This window comes from Ictidomys tridecemlineatus, chromosome 1 (genome assembly GCF_052094955.1).
Source record: "Ictidomys tridecemlineatus isolate mIctTri1 chromosome 1, mIctTri1.hap1, whole genome shotgun sequence".
Classification (NCBI taxonomy): domain Eukaryota; kingdom Metazoa; phylum Chordata; class Mammalia; order Rodentia; family Sciuridae; genus Ictidomys; species Ictidomys tridecemlineatus.
In genome coordinates this window covers 131274767-131290459 of record NC_135477.1, presented here as the reverse complement: position 1 = coordinate 131290459, position 15693 = coordinate 131274767, and the positions used below count along the sequence as shown (strand labels likewise).

The 15693-nt window shown below is 35.6% G+C and overlaps 1 protein-coding gene across 1 annotated transcript in view; it reads left to right on the top strand.

Moving 5' to 3' along the window:
- Chsy3 (chondroitin sulfate synthase 3) overlaps positions 1 to 6876 on the top strand; it is a 253377-nt gene extending 246501 nt beyond the window's left edge. Inside the window, exon 3 of the mRNA XM_021725670.3 lies at positions 4472 to 6876. Coding sequence (XP_021581345.3) covers positions 4472 to 6034 — 1563 coding nt within the window. The 3' untranslated portion in view covers positions 6035 to 6876. The remainder of the gene's footprint in view (positions 1 to 4471) is intronic.
- Positions 6877 to 15693: the final 8817 nt, after the last annotated feature.

The window sequence follows — 15693 nt, the reverse complement described above, 5'->3', positions numbered from 1 at the left end:
CAATCAGAGAAAGGAAGGAAATTAAAGGGATCTGATAGGAGAAGAAAAGCTCAAACTATCCCTATTCACTGATGACACAATTTCTATATTTAGAAGACCCAAAAACTCTATCAGAAAGCTTCTAGAATTCATAAATAAATTAGCAAATTAGCAGGATATAAAATTAATACCCAAGAATCAATTGTGTTCCTATTATACCAATGATGAATCAGCTTAAAGAGAAATTAGGAAAACTATCCCATTCACGATAGCTTAAAAAAAAAAAACTATAATTCACAATCAATCTTACAAAACAGGTGAAAGTCCTCTACAATAAAAAATATATAACACTAAAGAAATAAATTGAAAAAATTCTTAGAAGATGGAAAGATCACTCATGCTCTTGGATAGGCAGAATTAATATTGTCAAAATGGCTATACTACCAAAAGTACAATACAGGTTTAATGGAATTCCTATTAATATTTCAATGACATTCTTCATAGAAATAGAAAAAGCAGTCATGACATTAATTTGGAAAGATAAGAGGCCCAGAATACCCAAAGCAGTCCTCAGCAAGGATTTGTATAAACAAATCCATCCATTGTGGGATGTACAGGTTGAGTTTTTACATATATATATGTAAAATATATATATATATATATATATATATATATATCTCCATATGACCTAGAGGGTATTACTTAAAATACTATATTTTCTTCACTTTTCACTGTGATATTTGTAATAAGTAAAATCACATGTATGTCTGTTTATGAACTGTGTATTTTGTTGCATTGTTCTGCTTGTTTATCCTTGTACCAATATCATACTGTCTGAATTTCTGTAACTTTATATCAATAGTGTACCTTCTTTAAGATTTCTTTAATAATCTTGGCCAATTTTATTTCTATATATGTTTTAGAATCAACTTTTCAATATCAACAAAATAAACTTAAAACAACACAGACTTTTGCATTGGAATTGTATTGAATCTGTAAATCAAATTGGAGAGGATTAGTATCACAATAAATTCCAATGAATATTTCCCAGTCATATATAAAAATTGCAATATACCAAATTAAGTTGGTTTTATTTAAGAAATACAATGATAGTACTAAAATACTAGAAAATAAAACAGTAAAGACTGGAGTTGTAGCTCAATGGTAGAGTTCTTATCTGGCAAGCACAAAGCCCTGAATTTAATCTCCAGCACGGCCAAACAAAAAAAAAATACTCTTAGCAAACTACAAATAGAAAGGAATTCTTTAATGTGTTAAAGAGAAATACTGACAACTTCTTCCTTGTCTCTGGGATTTGTACAAGGATTTTGCCGTCATCACTTTATTTAAATTCCTAATGCATGATAGTTTTACATAATAGTAACGTTCTAAATGCATATAACATAGTTTTCTCCATTTCAATCCACAGTACTTCCCTTCCCTCCACCTCTCTCTCTCCTTCATCCCCTTTCTCTACTCTACTGGTCTACTTTTAATTAATTAATTAATTTATTGATTGATGCATTATAGTTATATATGAAATTGGAACACACAGTGACATATGCACCTAGTTTAATATTTGGTCAACTTCATTCCCCAGTTCTTTCCCCTTCCTGTCCCTCCTCCTTTCTCCTTGGTCCCCCATCTCTACAAATCTCCCTCTTATTTTCTGAAGATCTCTCTTTTTAAATGTTGTTTTCTACTGCTTCCATACATAAGACAACCATTGATCCTTGACTTTCTGAATCTGGCTATTGCATTTAGCATGGTGTTCTATAGGTCCACCCATTTTACCAGCAAATTACATAATTTTACTCTTCTTTATTGCTATGTAGAACTCCATTGTGTATATATTTCACATTTTCTATACCAATTTGTCTTTTGATGAGTGTCTAGGCTGCTTTCACAACTTGGTAATTGTGGATTGTGCTGCTATAAACATTAGTAGTCATGTATCACTATCAGAAAGAAACCATCTTATGACCCAGCTATCACAATCCTTAGTATTTATCCAAAAGAACTGAAATCAGCAGACTATAGTGATACAGCCACATCACCACATTTTTTCTGAAAGCCCTAGCCAGTACACCATGGAAACTAACTCAGACTTAGCATCTGGCTTCTGCAGAATGAGAATGAGAGTTTAAAATGATAAGAAACAGAAGCTACTAATCCTGAAATGGGCACAGTCTCATTTCTATTTGTTAAAGCAGTCACAGAGGCACCTAAATTTAAGGAAAGTGGACACAGACCCAGACTTTCAGTAGGAGAAGTGTCTGAGAATTTATCAACACAAATTTGTCTGTCACAAATTCTTACTTTGGGAGCTGTTTTTATTGTTGTTCTTGGTTTCTTCGTTTGCTTTTCAATACAACTTGAATTCTAGCTTTTCTGGCATGAAATTGAAGTCTAGTTTAATTGAACATAGAATTGTGAATCATTAATTTGTTGCCTTGGAGTCTCCATAGGTGTCACTGTACAGTTTTTCACCATTGAGTATTGCTATGGAGTGTGTGGCAAGAGTCACTATTTTCCTATTTACAGCCAAATAGAGTTTTATTTATTTTGCTTTTATGCCCCTCTTGCCCTGGTTGCACAAGATATACACCTTTCTTAGTTTTAAGGAAAATGTGTCTCATTTTACACACCAAATTTTTCATTTTCTTAATTATCCATATGTACTAAATACAGGTATATGCATGTGGATACACACAGGCACCCAAACTTTTAATTTCTATTTTATATTTCTGTTACTTTCCTAAATTTTCTTATGTTTTCTCTTTTCTACAATTATTTTTATACTTCTTATACTATGACTTCAATAATTTTATTTTTCCTCCATTTCTCTCCTTAGCTTTAACAGCATACTTTTATTTTCTTAAAGTCATTTTCTATTATTTTTTTTTGTTTTTTTGAGAGGTTATATTTTTATTAACTTTTTGGTAAACTTGAACTCCATTTTAAACATAACACCATGAGTCATTAATTTGCTGCCTTGGGTCCTCCTAGGCAACACTCTACAACACTCTATTTTCATTAATTTACTTTATTTTGAATTATGTTATTGGTCTATAATTTTTACCTGATGATGATGTGTATTCTTAAGTTTGTAGTATTTTTTGTTTATTCATCAATTTATTTGCAGACATAAATTTCTCCTCTTCTTCTTCCTTTTGTTCCTCCTCCTTGTCCTCCTCCTTCCCTTCCTCTTCCTCTTGGTATTTGACTTGAAGGGGTTAGGGTTAAAGGGTTAAGAAATCTCCATTAAAAGAGATTTCTTGATTACCTGGTGGAGGAGGAAAAGTCAGCTGGCAGTTTGAGTACTTATCTTTTATATATGTAGTTTTTTTTTCCACTTTTGTATTTAAGATAGTAAATTTGGTCTGGACAAATAGAAAGCCTTTGTGACATAAGGGTGTCAAGCATGTCTCATCTGGATATACTATTTTAGATAAATAGTGTTAATTGGTATAGTTTCTGTTCTACATTATCAGTAATTTACTCTGTAAAGATGGTATATCAGAATGCTAAATGAAATTTGGGTCTTATTGGAAAACAGCCTATTGTTGCCATTCCAAGCAATAAGTCATCAGTTTTATTTTTCACAGTGAACCCTTTATTTTGCAAAATTCATATGATACTCATTATGCCTCTTTCCTTCTCAGTGCTCTGTTATGTGGAAGTATTCAGTTCTTTTCTTTTTTTGTACTTTGGTTGGCTTTAAAATGAATAGGGAAGCAGAGATTCCTTATTTCAAAATACATAGCTGGGGTTAGTTTGTTATATATTATCCTATAAATTTAACCCTTATGATGTTACTTATGTGAAAATGAAAAATGTTGACCCCATAGAAGTAGGTAGTAAAATGGTGGTTACTAGGGGCTGGGGTGGTTGTGGGAGGGTTAAGGAGATCTGGCCAAAGAACAAATAATTTCACTTAGAAATAAATTCAGTAACTCTGTTGTACAATCTAGTGACTATAGTTAATAATAGTATATTGTATTCTTAAAAAACGCAGAGAAAGTAGAAGTGTCCTTACTGCAAGAACAATGACTATGTGTGGCAATAAATATGTTAATTAATTAATTGGATTTGCTCATCTTACAATGCCAATATATTGTAAAACATCATATTGGCGGCTGCAGTTGTGGCTCAGTGGTAGAGCACTTGCCTAGCATATGTGAGGCACTGGGTTCTATCCTAAGCACCACACAAAAATAAACAAGCAAACAAACAAATAAAGATATTTTGTCCATCTATAACCCCCCCCAACATTTTAACATAAAAAAAATCATCATATTGTACATGATAAATAAACGCAGCTTTGTCAATTAAAAAATAAAACTTTTAATTTATTTTAAACATGAAATTTACAAACCCCCTTTTATGAAATGTCATATAAATACATTTTATTAGATATTTTAATGTTTATGTTTAATGGCAGTTTTCTTATTAAAACAGTCTAACATTCTTCTTTCCTATTACTTTTCAGATGCAACAACTGTTCCACGAAAACTATGAACACAATCGAAAAGGTTATATCCAAGACCTTCACAACAGCAAAATCCATGCAGCTATAACCCTTCATCCCAACAAAAAGCCTGCATACCAGTACAGGCTGCATAACTACATGCTCAGCCGCAAAATATCTGAACTTCGTTACCGCACCATCCAGCTCCACAGGGAGAGTGCTCTGATGAGCAAGCTCAGTAACAGTGAAGTGAGCAAAGAGGACCAGCAGCTGGGCGTGATGCCTTCTTTCAACCACTTCCAGCCTCGGGAAAGGAATGAAGTGATAGAATGGGAGTTCCTGACCGGGAAGCTCCTTTACTCAGCTGCTGAGAACCAGCCTCCTCGACAGAGCATTAGTAGCATCTTAAGAACAGCATTAGATGACACTGTCCTACAGGTGATGGAGATGATCAATGAGAATGCCAAAAGTAGGGGGCGGCTCATTGACTTCAAGGAAATTCAGTACGGCTACCGCAGGGTTGATCCCATGCATGGGGTGGAGTATATTTTGGATTTACTCCTCTTATACAAAAGGCACAAAGGAAGGAAGCTGACTGTCCCCGTGAGGCGTCACGCCTATCTTCAGCAGTTGTTCAGTAAGCCTTTCTTCAGAGAAACGGAGGAGCTAGATGTCAGCAGTCTTGTGGACAGTATTAACAGTGACACTCAGTCCTTCTCCTTTATATCTAATTCTTTAAAGATACTGTCTTCTCTTCAAGGGGCCAAAGAAATGGGAGGGCATAATGAGAAGAAAATACACATTCTCGTTCCCCTCATTGGAAGGTTTGATATTTTCTCGAGATTCATGCAGAACTTTGAAAGTACGTGTCTGATCCCAAAGCAGAATGTAAAGCTGGTCATCATCCTTTTCAGTCGGGATTCTGGCCAGGATTCTAACAACCATATTGAACTGATACAAGAATATCAGAGCAAGTACCCTCAAGCAGAAATGACCCTGCTTCCTATGAAGGGAGAGTTTTCCAGAGGTCTTGGTCTTGAAATGGCTTCTTCCCAATTCAACAATGACACTTTGCTGCTATTTTGTGATGTTGACTTGATCTTCAGAGGAGACTTTCTCCAAAGATGCAGAGATAATACAATTCAGGGACAACAGGTATACTACCCCATCATCTTTAGCCAGTATGACCCAAAGGTGACCCACAGGGGAAATCCTCCCACTGATGATGATTTCGTATTCTCAAAGAAGACTGGATTTTGGAGAGACTATGGCTACGGAATCACCTGTATTTACAAAAGTGATCTTCTGGGTGCAGGTGGATTTGATACCTCAATACAAGGCTGGGGACTGGAAGATGTAGATCTCTACAACAAAGTTATTCTATCTGGCTTACGGCCCTTCAGAAGTCAAGAAGTGGGAGTGGTGCACATTTTCCATCCAGTTCATTGTGATCCTAACTTGGACCCTAAGCAGTATAAGATGTGCTTAGGATCCAAGGCAAGTACTTTTGCTTCAACGATGCAACTGGCTGAACTGTGGTTAGAAAAACATTTGGGTGTCAGGTATAATCGAACTCTCTCCTGACAGTCCAGGCAACACATATTGCCTTTTTTAAGGGGAGTTTACCTCATTGTTGGTTGTTGTTATTTTTATTTTATTATTGTTATTATTATTATTGTTATTATTATAATTTTATTTTGTTACCAGGGTCTGAAACTACTCTTGGTGGTCTTCCAATGAGTATTTGTGGACCTCAAGCAAGAAGAGTCTGCAGTTCACTGATATTTCAGAGTTCTACTGAAGTCAACATGTGTATTACTTTTCTATATTTTTATTTGAGATTGAGTTAAATCATGGCAATCAAATGACTTTTGAAGCTCATTCATCACAAGAGACAGCTTAGAAGAATGTTGTCTTAGGGCTTAAAGATGCAATATTGACTTTTATTTTGTTTGTCAACTTCAATGTGATACTTACTGGTGAAAGGTACCACAAAAGTGCTTTATGCTTCCTATGGGGAAGGGACTCTGTAACATAAACTTGAGTTTTGTAATTTATACAAGGTCTTAAATATATAGACAATAATTTTCTTCATCTTTAGAATTTTTAAAGTAAATGAACACCTATGATTGTATGTTTATTTTTTAAAAAAAGTTTTAAAATTGAGGAGTTTTGTTCCACAAGCAACCGGTACTGGCTACCCTGGTCTTATGACAATTATGAACTCCTCACAACTGTCTGCTATAAATGCGAATGAACTTTATTTTCTCAAGGAAATATGATTTAATTAAATATTCATGTACATTTTAGAAGCTTTATGAAACAATGTCCTTCATTTGCTGGCAAGAAGATGAAATATGACAGAACCTGTTTATTTATAATAAAACACAGGTATAACAGTATTCTTTTTCAAAAACACTGAAAAAGTTTTTGTGGTTTCCTTTTAGTCATGTGTAATGTATCTTTTAATGGTCATATTCACCAAAACATTCTTGATGCACAGGCTAAAGAATTAACAGGAAACTGTGGGCATGTTGTTTGTATTATTATGTTTTGAAGACTTTGTAAGTGATCAACATAAGTAATTTCTTTATTCAGTAATCTAGAATCTGAAAGAAGAATTCTCTCTCAATCTTGGATCAGGCTTGGGAATCAGGTGACCGCTGATCAATTCTGAAACTGCTCTTCATATGAATTGGGAGATATCACAAAGCTATAACACTAATTGGGAAAATTATGAATGTAAAATTAATTTTACAAGTCTAAAAAATGCGTAGAAAAATAGCTTCCATAATTTCATATATCATTCTTTGTACGGAATCGATGGTTTCCAGTTTATAGAAAACATAATCATGTTCAAGAAATGTAAGAGAAAATGAATACCCATGCAAAAAAACCTCATGAAGATATATTTTAAAAATTTCAACTGTACTTTGCATGTTTCCAAAGTCTAACAAAATTTTAAAATATCTGTGCCCCGCAGCCTCTCTCCCCATCCACCCAGTTGGTTGGATGTATGCATTTGTGTGCATGTCTATCCAGAGTTTCTAAAGCAAACAAGATACATATTCTATTTTTTTACTCTTTGTGCACAAAAGATCGTGCTTTGATTTTCTTTTTTCACCTAATGAGAAAATAATTCGCATCAAAGCTAATGTGAAAGTGATTATGGTTAATTGTTGCTACTATTTGGAACAGAGGGTGACAAGGCCACAGAGCATTTGTCTTAGTGATGGGTTCCCTACATGCTAACAGCCTCTTTTAGTGAGAATATTTTCAGGGTTTCAAAAAATAGCACTGCTTAATGTTGAGGAAAACATGATGGCAGTCTCCTTGACTATAACATATAATCTTAATGTCAAATTCATTAAAAAGAAATTAGTGGCATTTTGGTTATTAAAATGTTCATCTTGACAAGGCCAACAATTCAGAATTGATCTCTGCTCTAGTATTGTCTTGGGTCTGCACAACTCGTCCTTTAATAGCTTTATTTTTCTACATTACCATGACTGTTCTCTTTTGAAGGTTTTGTTTTCCTAAACAGTACATATATTAACACTCAGTAATAATAGCCATTTGGGAAAATCTAATACCAAATAATAATTTTTTGTTAATGAAGAAAAAAAAATCATATTCTACTCTTTTCTTTAATGTAAACAAATGAGAGAAATTTACAGAAGAATACATGTAAAGGGCTAGCTTAAAACATTGTGAGTTCCAGAGAGTCCTGAGGCAGCAGCCACAGGATGAAGTAGCTTTTCTAGTATATTGATGGAGATATACTAGAAGAACAAAGGAAATGCAGAATTCTCATTTGAACTTAATTTCACATTTACATACTATACTAAAGAATTACTATAGGTGCATTTAAAAATCTGCCATACAATTTTGCATTAAAATTTTCTATTATTTTTTTTTCAGGCAATGCATTATTCCCTGACTGAAAATGAAAGGGAATGATGTAGTAAAGTTGAGTGTTTTTCTATCTGTGTAATGTATATTACCTTAATGCCTTTAAGTTGGAAGGGCAACACGCTGTGAGTGTAACCAGAAGCACTGTATGTGTAGGCACATTAAGCTATATGTCATTAGCATTACTTTATGTGGATAGCTATGGATGATCTATTTAAACATCATCCCAATAATAATTTCAACGACCTTCAAAGAAATCTTATTGATCACCTCTTGTCTGCTCAATATCACACTTTACTTGAATTTTCCTTTTAAGTTTAATCTTCATCACAGTTCTCAGAATATTGGTATTATATTGTGCATTCAACAGATAAGGAATTGGAGGCCCTAGATAATTAACAAACTTGTCCGGAGTTCAAGTTTGCATGCTGTAGAGTTAAGGTTTAAACTAACTGTTGCATGGGGAGGGGAAGCACCTTCTGCATGCTACACCATGACTTCTCAGCTTCTGGATGGTGCTGTAGAAAATAATGGGATGGCACATGTCTAGCTGAAACCACAGGCATGTTTGGTCCATGATTCAGCTTCTGCCAAATGTTCATTTTGAATGGCACTAAGGCTGCTGATGTTAACTCAGAGCTTCCTTGAGGTTTAATCGCAGTCTTCTATCACTTTGCTAGGTCCTTCTCTGTAGCACTGTATCTAAGAAGAGATGGAATTTTCTACCTGCTCACTTATCACTTCAGCCTGGAGAAATAGGCTCAAAATTCCTATAGCCATTTTACATTTCTCAGCCAGCTGAGTACAGAGCTGTCCACATTAATGAACACTACCATATAACTGCATGGCTGTTTATGTCACGTTAGCCGTACAGGCAGTATAGGCTACTTTGCTGATACTGAAGTATATTGGTATTTAAGAGTTGAGCCCATTATTCCAAGTTTGTATGCAGGACCGAAACACCCAAAGGTGTAGACCGATAATCCATCTAAGGGAATAAATGCTCACTAGAAAGAATAATTATAAATTTATTTATAATAAGAAGGCATAAGAAGGCTGGAGGCCATCTCTAGATAACAGCCCTGTGACTGAGCCACATTGGTTTCATTCTCAGATTAGCCCTAAGCAATTTCTTCTTATAGGGATAGGATCCAAAAGATGGGGTTCCCTTCTGACAGAATTGCTCAGATGAGAAGCTATAGTGTTGAGCCCGCAGCTGGGACTAACCACCATGTGCTGGAGAGAAGATCCTACTCCTACATCTCGATATTTTTTTTTAATTTTTTGTCCCTCTTGTTTTCTTCTCCTCCGCAACAATAGAAAATGCCTTTATAAAAGTAAAATATACCAAGACAAATCTCAAGTAGCCTACAACACATTTGTAGCTCCATGTTTGCCTTGAAGACATGTGTATGGAGAAATGAAGCCTCCCACACATTTTGCATGATGTGGCCAAGCTACTTTTATTTTCCTGCCACCACTTGCTTTCTGTCACTGTGCCTGTTGTCCTGCAAATCATAGGAACCTAGTGTGCCATTCCCTAATGATATCTCTAAGAGATATGAAAGTAATCTGGAGATTTTTCCATTTGATCTCCATTTATACTTGATTACTGAAGGCATATAGTCTATAATATGGCTAGTAAGGGGTAAATGGAAAATATGATGTCCTTAGGCACAAAGAAAGGGGTTTTTGTTGTTGTTGTTGTTATTGTTGTTTTTGGTCAGACCTTAGTGCTGCTGACTTGCTTGCCTTCCTTTCTCCTCCCCCGCTCTTATTAGCATCCTGATCATCTTCAAACATACTATAGAGTATTCTAACTGTACTGAAGGCAGAGAATTCTCCTAGACCTTCAATTTTCAAACTGTGGCAATAGTAGAGCCAGAGTAGAGTCTGTGAATATGCCAGCGTGATCCTGCCTCTGTCTGCCCCATACCCTTGTTCAGGTGCCAGCCATGCTGCTAAATTTATGGTGACAGATGGTGAGGATGATGTGAGACACCAGCAATGATTCATGCCCCCAGGCGGTGATACAGTCAGCATCTGCATCAATCAGCAACCCACCTGGCACTGGCACAGACCTGCCAGGACATTCTAGCGTCAACTTCAATTTGACATCCAGTTGTCCATTTCCCTCTGCCTTTCTGACCTCAGAAGGACCAATGTCTGAGCAGTGTTTGGGATTCTGCTCCATGCAGTATTTTCTTTTAATCGAATTCAACCAATATATATTATGCTCATATGTTGTCATAAACGAGATTATTGAGTTTGTTTAACTATTAGATAGGGTTATTTATTTTTTCTTTTCCTTTACCACACAACCCCAGCCATTATAGGATCAGTGCTGGAGGATTTGGGAAAAACCTAATTAGAGTGATAATTTAGAGTGATAAAATATTATTTACAAAGGTCCTATTATGAAAAGAAGGACTTCTAACAGAAAAAAGAAAAATATAAAACAATGACAATGACGCCATAATACTCATTCTTATCTGTAATGTTAACCAGTTTACAAATGTTTATTGAGAGCTTGTTTGTGAACAATAACTTATAGTGACACTGGACCTTCTTCTAGGGAGCTGTTCTCCTCTACCTCCCTAGTTCTTTCTAGACTCTTATTCCAAAAACTCTCTCCAAAACCCCATTTTCTTCTTTTATTAGAGTGAGAGGAGTGTGCATATACACTAAAGACATTTAATATCTATAGATGTTTCACATACAGAGATGTGAATCTGTCTCAAGTCTTGTGTTTTGATGCTTACATCAAAAAGTTGAACTTGAATTACTCAAAATTAACTCAGGGCAAAAACTTCTTCGTATATAAATGCAAATAAACACTCTGACCTTAGGGTTTGCCACCACCTCCAGTAAGCTTCTAAGTCTAATCTATTAAACATTCCATCACCACAATTACCCTCCAGTTTATTTCTCTTTCCTTCCCATGCCCACCAATATGGCTCTATCTGGTCTGGCATCAATTTCTCAAAGGAGTCATTTCAGTAGGAGATAAATAAAATGTTAAAATCATAGTACTAAGGAAATGCATTTCTCTTCTCATTTGTCTCCTAGTTTCATAACATTCTAACATGCTGATGACTCCTTTTCTTTTTCATATCTTCCTTCCTTTTCTGTCCCACTGAGTTCTTCCCTGTCTTCCACACTCAGGAACTACTTGATACAAGCTGCATACACTTTAGAAGACATGTCTCCAGTCTTGGTTTGAGAAGGTACATTGTATAATTCATAAGCTTGAATGATGAGGGTAAAATAAAAATTTTAACCCTTCCTTCACTAGCAACTCTGTTCTATTTAAAGTGCATTGGAATTTATTTTTCCATCCTTGTTAGTAGACTGGAATCCCAGAGGCTTTGACATTGCCTCTTCAGTATTTAGGGCAAAGATGTTGGGACTCTGTGATCCTCTCCCAGTGCTTCCCATTTCTCAGTCTGTTCAGCTTTAAATACAGACTTGACTGGTGTGAGCATTGCATCAAAATATTTACTGAATTAATTGTTTATTCATTTAAAGGAAGACAGTTCATGAATAAATCTTTTTAGAAACAATTTTGCTATTAAAAACTAATTCATATTAAAGATATCAGTTTTAAGATATACATATATAATGTTTTTCTGGTAAGCCATTTTTATTATATTGAACTTAAGAATATTAAGCAATTATGTTTCATATAGTTATCTCTACACTTTCCTAGTATCAATAATTTTCATATTTTAATATACTATATAAGACAAACATTTATCTTAACAAGCTCAAGAGCTTACATGGGGCTTGTGCTAAGGGAAGGAAACTATTGTTGCTCATAATCACCAGTCTTTTCTCTTATACTTGCTCCTTAGCCAATGTGCAGTGAATTTAAAGAAAGGTTACTGTGTCTGCAAACACTTCTCCTATTTGTCTTTTCATCTAAGAATCACTTTAAGAGCTAGGGATGTAGTTCATTGGTAGAGCACTTGCCTAGCATGCTAAGGCCCTGGATTTGGTCCCTAACACTACAAAAAATAATCACTTTAATAAGGATGGGGGAAAGCAAAATTAAGTATTTATGTTATTTGACTTACTATAACAGCTATTGTTCACTCATTACTTACTCAATTTGCACCATTGCTTTGGAAACATCTCTCTTGAGCTTCATCAAATTGAAAATAGGTATCATTATCCCCATTTTACAGATGAGCATAATGAATTGGAATCTTGAGATTCATTTTTTGTTCTCTAAAATGAAAATGTCTGGGTTTCAGCTGGGACTCATACAGTTCAAATGGATTTCATCCATCTGCTATAGATAACCCCGAGCACCTCTTTCCCTAATGCACACTAAGTCAGGCTGCATGAAGTGTGTACCTGCCTTCCTACCTTGAAAGATTCCCCAGGGCACACTGTGAGCAGAACTGAGATGCATTTATACAGGTAACTTGTCAATTATGGCAGAATATTTCTGGGCAGAAAGATTTTCTTCCTTCATGAATTCCCTGCTGTCCTCCTTCCTTCCTTATTTCTTTCACTGAACATGCAGTAACGCCTTATTAGAAATGATGCGCCAGGATACCAACTCATTTTGTTCAAGCCACAGCCACCATAGCAGCAGTCTACATAAAATGACTGAATTATCCAGGATGCCATAGTTCATGATTTGTTCACATCAGAACATTCTAAAAGAGAGAGTTAGTATATTATGAAAAAAGAGACTCACGGATAGTGGGACAAATTCCTACAAGAAAAACTGAAACTCCAGAGAATTTGTATCATTTGGAATAAAATCATGTTTATGTTTTTGAAATAACATAGATCACTGAACTTACTTCTTAAATAACTAAATAAATATATCATATACATATTATTTTATGCATATCTCTGCATGATTCATTGATTCTACTCTAATAATTGAAGGTCTTTCAGGAGAATTTCCCAATGTAAATAGAGAATAAGTCCAGCTCTTTGCCCTGGTGAGTAAAGCCTGCTCCTGTGATCTGCCCTGTCTCCACCCTGTCCTCCTCTTCCCTCAGTCTCATGCTGGTATGTTCCAGTCCCACCACTCTAGCCTCTGCCTGGCATTTTAAGCATACTAAGCTTGTCCCCACCTTTGGGCTTCCTGAGCTTGGAAAGTTTGTCCTTAAGGTATTTTTGTGGTTGGATCCTGTGTGTCATTTGGATTTCACCACAAATATCATCTCATTAAAGGTCCTCTTGGTCACCCAATCTTAAATACTTTCCTCTGATATTCCCCGTTGTTATTTTCTTTTACCTTTATGTTGACTCACAGTAAGTAATTGTTATCACTTTCATGTAGGATCTCAAATGTTTAATTTATATTAGGCCTCATATATTCACTGCTATATATAATATGTACATATAGGCTTATGTGTATAAGCTATATAAACACATATAGCTCCTTGGATCCTTCCTCTCTTAAATAATATGCTCCTGAAGAATGGGGACGCTCACAGTATATCTTGCTCAGTTCTGCATCCTCAGGTTCTAGAAGAGAGCCTGGCTGAACTCAGGGACATTATGCCAAGTGCATGAACTTGATGAGAGAGGGAAGCTCAGGCCCAGTTTATTTTTCCTCCTATTTTTGTCTCTTCTACTCCCTATCTTCATCAATACTTCTTCTCTTAACTCACTTATTTATTTATTTTTACTTTGTAAATTTGGAGATTAATCATGTTGTTATTCATCATTTTACCCCCTTACTCATGACTCGTTCATTAGCAAGTTTTCTCTTGCTATAAGTTGAGTATTTGTGAAACACTAAGCAGCGTGGAAGAATGAACTCTTTTCACACATAATATTAATAACACACACACATGTCCTTAATGGTATCAGCAAGGATACTATTGTTATTTTCTTCTCTAATCAAAGCACAGATTCTTTTTAAAACTGTGGGAAATAAACAGTGTCTCTGGGTATCCTTGTACTGTCCCCTAATCCACATTCTCAGCCCTCTCCTGTGTTTGAAGTTTCAGGACTGTGACTTAAGAGGCTCTGCCTTTGTATGGAGTCTGAATAGCATGGTTCAATCCGGGATTCTTGTGGGCTCCAGTCTCCTTCTTGTTAAGTAGTTTAGAGCACGTTTTGAGACTAACTGATCTGTATTAAAAAAATCTTAATACAGAATTCCAATTGGTTCCTTAATACAAAGATAACACTTTCTGATTAATTTATAAGGGCACATGAATTAGCTCCATGATATCTTCCCATATCGACAGGCTTCTTGGAAGCCAAACTTAGGAGAAAGAATTGACCAATAGCACAGGTTTAATGTTAATCCAAATGGATGTCTTCAAGCCATACAACCTTCAAAGTGTGTGGGCCTGATACAGGACGCTCTGCCAAGTAGGAAATTTATTTACTATTTACCAAGGGTAAGGGGCTCCCTGGAAAGGTACAGGAAAATGCAGGCCAATCACCCAATATTCCTGTTTCATTCACTAGTGTCATTTGAATAATGGAATTAGTGTGAATTTATCGGCATTATTAAAGGGTAAGATATTCTTGCCTGTTTCACCTACAGCATTTATTAAACTACATTTGTAAAATATCAACTACGTCAAATTATTAAAGCCTACCCTCTCACATGTATGTGTTAGTGACTAATGGTCCAGCTTAAAAATCAGAAGAGAGAGAAAGTGATCAAAGGTCTGCAATGTCTTGCTCTCATTCTAGCTGCACTCAATTTTTAAGTCAGCTATTTGAAATTATTTGTACTTTAAAAATAAAATAAACATAAAGGCAGTATCTTTTAGGTCATCAATTGAAAAAGTGACAAGTCACAGCTAATAACAAATGTCTACTATGTATATATAAATAAAAGAGAGTTGGGTTATATAAAAAGCACATAGTTGGAAATATGACCTTCAACTTCACCTTCACCTTTGCTAGCTCCAGACCTGCTCTGTCTTTTCCACTATGACGTGCAATTATCAACCAGTCCAGATGACTCCTGTCTGCCTCCAAGCAGACCCGTATTCCTCTATCATGACAATGTGTCCTCTTGATGAATATACTAAATACAGCTGAACTACAAGTTATTTTTAAACTAGTTTCACCATGATTCACCTCTTTAATGAGACTTGATGATGATGGCTGTCTAGTCCCAGAACCCTACACACAGGACTCATGTTACTGTGAATTGCCTGTGTTGAATTTTATTGGGAACTAGCTAATATAAGACACTGCCGGGGTTGCAGATGTAAACTTGGCAAAACCTGCACGTCACCCCCAATAATATCACCCATTTCATGAAAGTGACAAAAATGTTTTCCTGCATTCAGCCCTTATTCCCAAAATGTTTGGTGGTTAGCTAAAATTTGATA